Raw genomic sequence first — 12,172 nt, 5'->3', positions numbered from 1 at the left:
GGGCAGTACTTAAATTTGAATGTATGAGATGGGCTCCTACAGATGTGTGTATATTTTAATAAAAATCCACCTCCCTCAATTCCCCACACATTTTCAGTTGGACAATTCATTCACTGCTTCCAACCTGAAGAGTGTGAGATATTGCTGTGCATGTTCAATCAATTGCTGCTAACTTCCAGTGTGGTAAGCAATTCCTATACATAGTTTTAAGAGTGACTTGATCTTTTGGGATGAAAAATACTATAAAAATGAATTATTTATTAGTGGAACTGTTCAGGAGTGACAAAGTAGCATGCAATGTTTGGTGGGGAAGTTTGATCAGGACACTGATCCAGATGGGTGAGGACAAAACAAGCCTAAAGGCTAAACATAAGAAACACCAGCATGCTCACCTGTAACTGCTGTTGCAAGTGTGTAATTTCTGCAATTCTCAGTTCTCTAGATTTGTTTGTGCTCTCAATTTCATGTCTTTGGATAGACAATCGACACCTGATATCCTGAAGCTTTCCCTCCAGCTGATGTTTTTTATCATTCTTTAGCAAGAAGAGATACATTTTGGTTACTACAATAATTCATCATGCAAATCTGGATTTTATATGTTTCTAAAACTAAAAATAGTCAGTTAGTTTTAGAATAAAAACCAAGATGTAATTATGGAAACTAATCAAGACTCTGTAGTGTTTGTTAGTGTGATCTTGTACTCCATTTACAATATAATCACCACTATTTTTCTCTCTTAAATACAAGTTTTTTGGAAATGGTTGGTCATATATAGTAAATACTTAAACCTACAACCTTTTAAAAATATCTTCACTTACTAGAGCTTCCAACTCAAATTCTAAAGTCTTCTTCTTTGCCTTCAGCACAACTATGTCCTCTTGTTCTTTATTTCTTTGATTTAGTAGTTCCTGCCGACGATTACGCTCCCACTCAAGCTGTCTTTGCCTTTCAAGTTCCCTTTTTGCAGCCTATAGTACGTAAAAAAACAATTACTGTTGAAATGCCCAGTCTGTGAATCTACCCTATTCCTCTATTAGAATAGTTCTAGTATAGTGTACACTGAAAACATTAATATGTGCCCCCGTTCAACACAGTACTTAAGTATAAGCCTAGCTTTAACAACAAGAGAATAATCCCACTACTTAAAGTTAGGCATGTGCTTAAAACCCTTGGTCAATTGAGGCTACAATCAGCAAAGGTGCTACTTTTGAAATACACATATTTCTTCCATTTTAATAAATTAATCAACATTTAATTTGACATTTCAATAAACTCTGAATAATCACACACTTAATTTTTGAAACACATATGGGAGTCGAAGATCAAGTGCTGCTCCATTACATTTTACAAACAGTTAAAGTCTGGTGATTTCAAAACACAGCAGCTCTTCCTAAGCTTGCCATTGAATTTTCTCTTCACCTAATGCACTGACTGCATCAGAAGCACTAAGAATTTCCAACCCCAGGCAGAAGTCTTTGCTCCTTCATCAAAAGCAAGATCGCTTCACGTTGCAAAAAGTTTTAAGGTTGGAGGTCAAGAACACTTTGTGCGACACCTAACTGTCTAATCCGTTCAGTAGAATAGGAGACATTTCACAAGAAACATCCTAGATTTAGGTAAAGTTGTCTATGTACTTCCAGGAAACTTGAAACTGAAGTCTGTTCCTTAACTGTAGCAGGAAAAATATTTTACTAATAAATCGATTAGTTTCTAAGGAATTATAAACAAGTGAAGACTTTTATAATAAAGGAAGTATGGTAAAATACTTGCCAGCATACTTTTTTTGGTTTTGTTCAAATCAAAAGACAAGTTTTCAGAGACACTACTACCTCTGTATCCATTTACCTCACGCCTTTCTATTTCTTTCCGCCTTTCTTCTTCTCGCTGACGTTCCAATTCGCGTTGTTTTTCTAATTGCTTTTCTAGCTCCAGTTGTCTTTTACGTTCTTGCTCCTGTCGTTCGCGTTCTTTCCTTTCCTGCTCTGCCCGTTCCAGTTGTGCTAGCCGCTCTTGCTCTTTGCGTTGCTGCTCCAGAAGGGCCTGCCTTCGCTTTTCAAGCTCCAGATTGCCACGTTCAAAGTTCTCACGCTTTTTATCTTCAAACGTAACTTTAACACAAGAAAATGTGAATGGTGAAATTAAGCTTTGCTTTGTTTAAAACAAAAAACTAAAAAACTTAAACAAACAAACAAAAGGACTATGAAAACAGACTGGTGAACCAAGAACAGTTTGCTACATGCAACAAGTATCCAATAGTATTCCAACCTCATTCTCAACTACTGATAAGCAGAACTGTAATGGATACTGCTTGATGTTGTCACTGGCACTTATATTGCCATCTCCACGAAAGCTCTCATCCGTATTTGAGGGATGAATTCCAAACCTACCCATTAGACTCCTGTATGCCACAAAGCCCAGCTTCTATCCAGATGTGTATACTGGAGTTTAGGCAGTCCATTCCTCAATCTTGCATACTCTAGGATTTAGAGTCCCTCAACACGTGAATTGCATACTCTTAAGCGTGTGTTGTTCACTGAGAACCAAAAGTCCAAGTCTTGGTCTAGTAAAAGCTGTGACTTTCCTAGGAGATTAGAAACCATTGCCATGTAGCATCACTGAGGTGAAAGCTAACTTACTACAAAGCCAAGAAAGTGCATTAATTTAGTGGACAATTTTTCAGAAGTTTTCTCAATTGAATCCAGGCAATGAAGAGCACAATACTTAAACTACTGTGCTCACCTTGAGCCTCACATTTAAATAATTTAATATATTCACTGATCATCATATTATTTATAGCACTTCATTTATAATAGAGCAGACAGAGAAAGAGGTAAGTTAAGTTTGAGATGCAGTATAACAGCTTAAGAGCAATTTAACTGCAGTTACAAAGGTATCTTTTCTGTGAGCAGCATACTGCATGATTTCAAGATATTTTTCTGATAAAACAACACAAAGACATGAGTGAAAATATGAAACAAACCCAAAGTTGGTGTCAGTCACTAATTGCCTCAGGGTTAGGTCAGTGATATAGTGACAACACATCCCACACAAGACATCAGTTTGAGGATTCAAGTTAGATCTCTCACTCCAAGACTGGCACTGCCTCGAGGCACTGCACAGAAAGCCTGTTGAAGGGGTGGTAATACCTCAGATCTTTCTACCAGGGCCACCATCTTCCTGCCACTGAGTGGTATAGAGTAGATTCATTGAGGTAATTTAGCTGAGTCCAGTCTTCCTTTGCCAAAGGGGCATTTGGGCAGATGTGCAGTTCATACCGAAGAAAATGGAGTACACTTTGGATGGGTGGAAACAAGTTTTGTTTCTCTAGCTCTCTGAAAGAATGCAGTGAACATTTCAACTGGAAATATGCTCCAAAAACTCATCATGCAGGATAAGCCCAGCTGGCTGCTGGTTGTTACTATTGCTTCACACCAACAACTAAGTATCAATGTAATAAGCTAAGAATTCCTCAATAAAGTTTTAGAGGTTTTAATATCAGAAGCCATTTTGTTAATGTTCAGAAAACCTGATATCTTCTTAAACAGAACTGATTAAAAATGTATAAATCCATAAAGTACATAGATTACAATGAAACAGACCTGTATATACACACTATGGTCCTGATCCTCCACACAGGCCAAAATGCACTTGGCGCAAGTCGGTGGGTGGGGGTGCGGGGGTGGTCAAAAGCAACATTATACCACTATGGCAGTAGCCCCAGTCTGGGCCTAGCAGCCATCAGGGCAAGAAAGCAGGGTGAAAGCTATTCCAGTGCCTGCTGCCAATGGCCCACAGAGGCCATTTCAGAAACTGGGAATCAGCTGGACACAGTAACATCTCAGCCATGCTTCTTGCATCATAATGTAACCTTAACAAAAAAAATCTTAATGTTATTAACGTATGTGAGCAGCTGATATGTTCTGTCCTATTAAAGTAGAAAGCACTATCTAAATTTACACTCACCTGAAGAAGAGTTCTGTGTAGCTCAAAAGTTTGTCTCTGACCAACATAAATTGGTCCCATAAAAGATATTACCTCACCCACCTCGTCTCTGATATCCTGGGACCAACACAGCTACAATAACACCGCAAACTCACTTACTTGGCAATTTCTTTTCCAACTGTTGCTGTTCTTCTTCCAACACTGGTTCTTCAGGCAACCTCTGGTCTACAGATACTGAGCTTATCACAGAGATGCCACTGCCAGAGCGTACTCTTCTGCCAATTAAAAAAATAGTTATAAATTGTGTAAACCACTTAAGGCCAAAATGTTTGACAACTATGGTCTAGGCAAGAGCTCAAGAAGTAAGGAGATACAGGAGCTCAAAGTTTAATTAAAAAAACATTGTGTGCAATAAGTTATGAATCACTGTCTGTAGATTAAATTTCAAGTTCCTAAGACAGCGAACATATGTAAAGATGCCTTCTCACTGCAATTTTGCCTTGGAAAAGGAAAATGGAAAAAGAAGTAGAGTGACTCGGCATCTGGAATCCATAAATATTTACTGGACCACAAGCCAGAATTTACTACAATAGAAGTTCAGGGCACGTTTTGAATTCTCACACATCTACTTGTGGTGCAGTAAAAGGGAGGGTAATATTGGGTAGCTGAATTACAATAGATTTTAGTTCAAATTGCTTTAGTTCTCAGTTTATTTTTGTAAAATTCACTTATTGACAAGAACTGTACTCTAAAAGTCACTTTTGTGATGGAGAGAGTCTTCATTTGTCAGTAATCAATAATAAAAGCTACAGCAGACATTACCCCAGTGAGAGAGTATTGCACGCCCTCTGAGCAATGCAAAGATAATGAGATAAGTAGCAGCTTTTTCCAGCCTCTTATCCTTGACTTCCACACAACTGAACAGAAATATCAAAATAGGTTTCCCAAACAAAGCCAAGATTAAGTAGTTTAGAAAAGAAATAGCACAGTTTATAAGCATTTTACCTAAATGAAGGTGGAATATATTCTGGAGGCAGTACAGGTGGCAATGGCTGGCCAGACATGGCCACATCAATTAAGTGCATAGCCAGAATAAACTCTTCTGCTGTAAGTTTTCCATCTTGGTCAATATCCGAAAGATTCCTGTTCAATGAAAAGACCCAAATAAATCAGTTTTTAAATAATTTTTAAACTCAAATACTCATTAAGTGGCATGGTTTCTATATTATCAATTCACAAGGTGATTCATTTTTTCTTATTTCTATTGTTAGATAATTGACAACAATTTCCCTCCATTTACGTTTAAAATCTCTTATGGCTGGGCTCAAATCAAGTGTCCCACCCCTCTTCTCCCAATTTATAATCTCTGCATCCACATCTGATCCAGGGTTTCTACTCCTTCAGGCCTAGAATTACGGATGCACTCACTACAAGAAGCAAGATTGGCAGGTGGAGTCTTGTTCCTCCCACAAATATCCACTGCACAATGCAGCGCAGGGAGGGTCAAACTAGACTCGTTTACGGTGGTTTGGCACACTTGCACTTTTTCTTCCAACCATATTCTTAGAATTTAAGCTTTTATTTAAAAGAAGTTAAGATCCAGCACTGACAAACGCAAAGAAAACTTGAATGTTAAAGTATAAACCAAGGCAACCATGTCTGATGATGGCCTAAACCAGTTCTGACACATGTGAAATGTCTTTATTCATATTAAGAGTTTAAATCTTCATCATTAGATTTCAGGGTTTTAGCTTCATTAGTTATTGGATGCTGATTCAAAGCATAAAGACAAGGCTCATATTCCAAAGATCTTTGAGAATGGAGTGTTTTGGACATCTCAAGTGTATAAGGCTTTATTTGTGGGCAGAATTTGGAAGACTACTAACCTATTCCTTCCCTCCCACCTCACCCCACTATTGATCCATGTCTGTGCTACTGATCTCCTTAGTGGGGCCATCCCCAGCATGGGCTCACAAATCGTGCCACCTGCACGCAACCACACTGGTTCTACTTCCAGAGGATAAGCCTCAGGGAAGTGAGCAAGATCACCCCTCTCATGGAATGCAACTCTCTCCTTTCATCTATGGGTGCTCCCTTGTAGGTGTAGCAGCATCCCCTGCACCTGGGATTAGAGATCTTCATCAGCAGTGCCCGTTGGACTGCACATGCACACCTCCCTGTCTCACACCATGAGCGGAACATATATATAGCACTGTGCAGCCCAATCGCCCCCAAGTTCCTTCTCTGTTGCAGAGCTTATCTTTCAGCTCTGAAGCAAAGGGGAGGAGGATGGGAAGTGGAGCACCCATAGGGACACATCTCAAAGAAGCTCAGTTACTGCACAGAAAGTGAGTACCTTCTCTTCAAGTGATGTCCCAATGGGTGCTCCACTATAGGTGATTATAAAGCAGTACCCCAGTGCTCCACTGTAGGTGATCATAAAGCATGCCCCCAGTTGGAAAGCTGGAGCTTTGGAGTGGCATTTACTGTGGATGATAGGACAGTGTGTCCTAACAGAGTATCTGATGTAGCATCCTGAGTAATGGTGTAGTGTCAGCTAAAAGTGTCTGTCGATGTGCATGTGGCTGCTTTGCAAATATCAGCAATCAGGACATTGTTAAGAAAGGTGATTGAAGTGGAGAGTGAGTGAGTGGAATGTGCTCTAGTTCCAGGGGGAGATTATCGATTGTGTAGTTAGCAGGAAAGATGTATACACTGTGAGATCCACTTGGAAAGGCACTGCTTAGAAATGACTGAGCCTTTCGATCTTTTGGCCATTGGGAGGAATAAGTGTGGTGATTTACTGAAAGGTTTAGTTCTATCCAGGTAGAAAGCTACTGCTCATCTGATGTCCAGGGTGTACAATGTTGCCTCCTGTTGGTTGCAGTGTGTCACTGAAAAGAAGCAGGGAAGGGGGATAGGTTGGTTTAGATGGAAAGTGGATGGTAACTCAGATAAAAATTTTGTATGTGAGTGTAGCGTAACCTTGTCTTTATGAAAAATCACATATGATAGGTATGCCATAAGTGCTCCAATTTCACCAATCCACTGGGCAGAGGTGATGATAAAAAATACTGTTCTTGTATGATAAATGAACATAGAAGCAAGCTACCATTGGTTCGAATGGAGGTCTAGTGACCAGAATCCCAAGCCGGGGTTGGATCCCATATGTGAGAGTAAAGATGTTGGAGGCCCTTCAGGAATCGTTTAATGAGCAGGTGAGTGAAGATGGAGTGGTCATCTATCTCACAGTGAAAGGTTGCAATGGCTGCCAAATGCACACCTATGGAGCTTGTGCATAACTCCAATCTTTTAAAGCTATAAAATATAGTCCAGAATAAGTGGTAATGGAGTGCTCAGTGCACCAGGATTGTATTCTAGTTCATTTGTGGAGGTAAGTGCCTCTAGTCCTATTCAAACCTGCTGTTTGAAAGTACATGTTTAACTGCTTCCAAAGAGGTTATTTCTGAATCCTGGAACCGTGGAGGAGCCATGTGTTGATTGGGATGGAGGATGTAACCCTTATCCTGTAAAAAGTCGCTGAGCTGGACAGATAGTGGTTGGAGGGCATACTGTCATGCAAATGAGGTAAGTATACCAGATCTGGGATGGCCAGGTCGGAGCTATATGCATGACTCTGGCTCTGCCCCTTGGTTCTCATGAAGTACTCTGAACAGAAGGGGGAAGGGAGGAAAGGCACAGAGTACCAGTGTATCCCATGTGATAAGGAATGCATCTTCCAGGAATCCGCATCCTCGACCCGCTCTTGAGCAAAACTAAGGGCAGTGGGAATTCGCCACTGTGGCCAAGAAGCCTATGGAGGGTAATCCTCAGCAGTTGAGGATGTGCTGAAGGACTCCTGTATCTTGTTCCCATGTATGATTGTGGGAGAATCTCCTGCTCAGTGAGCTTGCAGTGGTGTTCTGGAGTCCAGGGAGCTATACAGCTAAGATGGTGATACAGTGTTGGATACACCAGTTCCATAATTTCAGGGCCTCTGAGCGTAGGGATCTTGCTCAACCTTGCCTGTTGATGTAGAACATGTAGGCCATATTGTCAGTCATGACTCTGATAGCACATCACACTATCAGTGGGAGAAAACATCAGCAGGTATTGCAGACTGCTCATAACTCTGGGACGTTGATGTGTAGGGTAGATTCGGTTAAGAACCATCTGTCCTGCACTGTGTGAGTGTGAAGGTGTGCTCCCCAATCAATTAAGGAGTCGGTTGTTAGAATCATGGACAGCGCTGGTTAAAGGAAAGGAATCCTAACACAGACATTTTTATCTGTGTCCACCAGACCAGTTAGTCCTTGACCTTCATAGGTATAGATAGGCGTTTGTGAAGGATGTGTTTGGGAGGTCCATAAACTATGTAGCTATGCCTGGAGACATAACCTGTGTGTACTTTACCATGAAGGCGGCTGCTGCCATGTGGCCAAGTAGTTGGAGACATGCCCTGGCTGAGATTTGGGGACAGGTTCACACTGTGAATACAAGATTGACTATAACTAAAAATCTGTGAGCTGGGAGGAAGGCTCTGGCTTGTATGGCATCCAATTGTGCCTCAAACTCCAGGTGTTGCACCAATGTTACTGTAGATTTCTCCAGGTTTATGTGAAGGCTAAGGCTTGAGAAAAGGTCCACTGCCACTCAAATTGTGAAGAGCATCTGTTTTGGATGGGTTTTGAGGAGGCAGTCATCTAAGTATGGTAAGATGACAACACCTTCTTTGTGTAGGTAGGCAGCCACAATCACAAAGACTTTGGAGAACACACAAGGGTCTGTCAAGAGTTTGAAGAGCAGTACTTTGTATTGCTAGTGATCAGTAAGACTACGATTTATTGACAAGTATTTTTAGTAAAGGTGATGGACAGGTCACAGGCAATAAAAAAAATCATGGCCTGTGACCTGTCCATGACTTAAATACCTGTGTCTAAATCTTGGGGAGTATGAGGTGGCGCTTGAGGGAGGGTATGCTGCTGCTGGGGCAGGAGGGACGCGTGGGGCCAGCGGCACCGCTGCCAGGGCTAGTGGACCGTGGCTGTTCTGGCCACCCCAGGACCACTGCCAGGGCCCAGCCAAGCAGCAGCTAGTGTGGCTATCCCCAGGGCCACCTGAGCAGCTGCTTCCGGAGCCAGCTGCTTGAGTGGTCCTCGGATTAGCCACACTGACCACTGCAGAAGTCATGGAGGTCATGGAAAGCCACGGAACCAGTGACTTCCACGACCTCTGTGACAGACACTGAGCCCTAGTGATCAGCCCCCAGGATGAATCGGAGAAAGCGGGTGTGGGCAGGGTATATTGTGATGTGAAAGTATGAATCTTGGAGGTTGAGGAACAAGAGCAGTCCCCTTGTTCAAGTTCCGGAATAATGGTAGAACAGATACCCATCTTGAAGCATTGCAGTTTGACTAACTCGTTTAGGTTTCGAAGGTCTAGAATTGGTGTCATAAACAGATAGCTAAGGGTTAATGTTTCTTTTACCTGTAAAGAGTTAACAAAGAGAACCAAACACCTGACCAGAGGACCAATCAGGAAACCGGATTTTTCAAAGCTGAGGGAGGGAATGTTTGGCTCTCAGTCTTTTGTCTGGCTCTCAGCTATGAGAGGGGATCTTTTGTATCTTCAAGCTTCTAATCTTCAGTTTCAAAGTTGTAAGTACAAAGGTAGAAAAAACAAAAGGCTGTTATTGTTTTTTTTTTGTATTTACATGTGTGTAGTTGCTGGAATGTTTAAATTGTATCTCTTTTTGGAATAAGACTGTTTATTCCTTTTCTTTTAAGCAATTGAACCTGTGTTATTGTCACCTTAATACAGAGAATATTTTTGTGTCTTTTTCTCTCTTTTTTTTATATAAGTTTTCTTTGTAAGACTTGTTTGAGTTTTTTCTCTCTGGGTAGGCTAAGGAACGAAGGGGAGGGAAATTCTCTTTGTGTTAGATCTACGGAGGGTGAATCTCTGCAGCACCAGGAAATTGGTGGGAGGGGGAAGAGAGATAGAATCTTTTCTGTTTCTGTATTTGGTTGTCTCTTTGTGGAAGAGAAGAGACATGCTTCTTGGTATGTGGATGTAAAGAGGTTGCATCAGTAACTCTCAGGTTAGCCCAGAGAAGAACTTCTGGGTGGGAGAGAGTGGGGGAAGTGGGTTATTTCCTTTTGTTGTAGACTCAGGGCATCAGAGTCGTGGGGGTTCCCCAGGGAAGGTTTTGGGGAGACCAGAAGTGACAAACACGGGATTTTTGGATGGTGGCAGCGATATCAGATCTAAGCTGGTAATTAAGCTTAGAGGGTTTCATGCAGGCACCCAGATTTCTGGACGCTAAGGTCCAGATTTGGGAATTATGCTTATGATAATTGGTCTTCATCCATTGGATTTCTTTTGAACCAGAAAATAATGGGAATAAAAACCCTTCCCTCTGTGCTGCGATGGGACTGTCTCTATGGCTCCCAGTTGCAGAAGGTGATTTATTTCTTCTCATAGAAGGGGTTCATGAGAAGGGTCCCTGAAGAGGGGGGGTAGATAGGAAAGGAATGGAGTATCCTTTCATGATTATCCCTAAAACCCGCTTGTCTGAGGTAAGTAGCTGCCATGATGGAAAGAAAGGAGACAGAAGATTGCCAAACTGGTGAGATGCTGGAGATGGTTGTTTTGACTGAAATAGAGGGAGGCTTCTCAGGGCCTTGAACACACCTTCAAAATTGTTGTTTGGCCAAAGGTATGTGAGAGGCAGCCCCTTGAGGAGTCACATGTCTGTGCTTGGTAGGGGGCTTCTGTCAACAGCGTTGAGTATTGCACGGTTGTTGGGGGTGTGTATTGCTGTGGTCGGGATCATGGAGGAAGTCGGTATTTCCCCAGATGTCTCAATGGTGCTGGTGAGTAAATGCCAAGAGAACAGAGAGTTGCTTAAGAGTCCTTAAGGGAGTGTAGGGACTCATCCATACACTCCACAAATAATTTGGGGCCCTCATAGGGTAGGTACTCCACAGTGGTTTATACCTCTTTAGGAAGGCCAGAGACGTGTGGCTATGATGCCCATCTCATGACTATGGCAGTCATGATGGAATGGGCAATGGTATCCACGGATTCCAAGGGGGCTTGTAAAGTGCCTGGAGTTGCTCTTTTTTGTCATCAGGAAGGTCTTAGCAGAGTTTCTGTATTTTGGCATAGTTGAGAATTGTATTTGGCCATGAGAGCCTTGTAGTTGGATATCCAGAATTGGAGGATAGCAGATAAATAAGCTGTGCATCCATATAGTTCCAATTGCTTCCAGTCTGTCATGAGCAGCGGACTGAGGTTGTATCGGCGTCCCTTTTTGTGTATGGCATTGACAGTGAAGGAATTTGGAGTGGAGTGAGAAAAGATTCCATGTCATTTGCGGGAACGTAATATTTTTTGTCTGCCCGTTTGCAGGTTGGTGGGACAGACATTGGGGTCTGCAGAGCAACTTGGTGGGGTCAAAAGGGGCCTCATTGACAGGGAGGTCTACTTTGGAAGATGAGGATGCATGCAGGATGTCGAGGAGTTTATGCTGCTGTTCTTTCACTTCCTTCAAAGGAATCTAGAGGGAGTCTGCAATCCTGTGAAACAACTCCTGAAAGTATTTGAAGTCATTTGCTGCAGTAAGGGGTGGAGGCATGATAGCCTCGTTGGGGGATGAAAAGGAGAAGTGGAGTGGTGGTGAAACTTCCCTCTCCTGGTCTTCCTCCTTGTCTGCAATGGGGAGAGGTTCAGTCTCTAGTGGTCAAGAGACTGATGAAGATGGTGAATGTGTAGGCCTCTGGCTTTGCTCTATGGCAGGCTTTCCAAACTGTGCCCTGTCCATGGCCCAAGGATCCTGTATGGCCAATATGGAGACGGAGGCATGTGGGGTTGAATCCATTGCTGTCTATAGCAGGACCTTGGTCCGGTTATGGATAGTGAGGACAAGTAGAAGATGCATCTTGTGCCTGTCCCAAGTATGAGTGGGACAAAGTACTCTTCCTCCTCTGTATTGCTGTGGAAGGGCGGTGCCATCCTCGGAAGGGAAAAGGAACAATGCTGTGATTCTGAAGAGGAGGATGGAAGTGGAGGGAGAGTGCGTCTGAGTAGTGGTGACTGAGGAAGATAAGAGACAAGCAGGTCCATGGGGTTTCTGAACTCCTGGGGAGGAGGGAGGAGCATCATCAACACCAGCACATGGGTCAGTGCCTGAGGGAGAGGTACATTCTCTTGACCAGATACCAGATGG

The 12,172-nt window shown here is 42.5% G+C and overlaps 1 protein-coding gene across 6 annotated transcripts in view; it reads right to left on the bottom strand.

The window, feature by feature from the left end:
• ITSN1 (intersectin 1) overlaps positions 1-12,172 on the bottom strand; it is a 228,987-nt gene that overhangs the window by 115,777 nt on the left and 101,038 nt on the right. For all 6 annotated transcript variants that reach the window (XM_075073577.1, XM_075073570.1, XM_075073583.1 and 3 more), the window contains 5 exons: positions 4,948-5,085; positions 4,102-4,217; positions 1,846-2,108; positions 819-968; positions 393-533 (listed from right to left, as the gene is read on the bottom strand). In XM_075073577.1, the coding sequence (XP_074929678.1) occupies positions 393-533; positions 819-968; positions 1,846-2,108; positions 4,102-4,217; positions 4,948-5,085 (808 nt within the window). The remainder of the gene's footprint in view (positions 1-392; positions 534-818; positions 969-1,845; positions 2,109-4,101; positions 4,218-4,947; positions 5,086-12,172) is intronic.

Source organism: Chelonoidis abingdonii, chromosome 1 (genome assembly GCF_003597395.2).
Source record: "Chelonoidis abingdonii isolate Lonesome George chromosome 1, CheloAbing_2.0, whole genome shotgun sequence".
In the NCBI taxonomy this organism is placed as follows: domain Eukaryota; kingdom Metazoa; phylum Chordata; order Testudines; family Testudinidae; genus Chelonoidis; species Chelonoidis abingdonii.
Note: the sequence above shows the minus strand (reverse complement) of the source record. Positions and strands in the feature narration are given on the sequence as shown.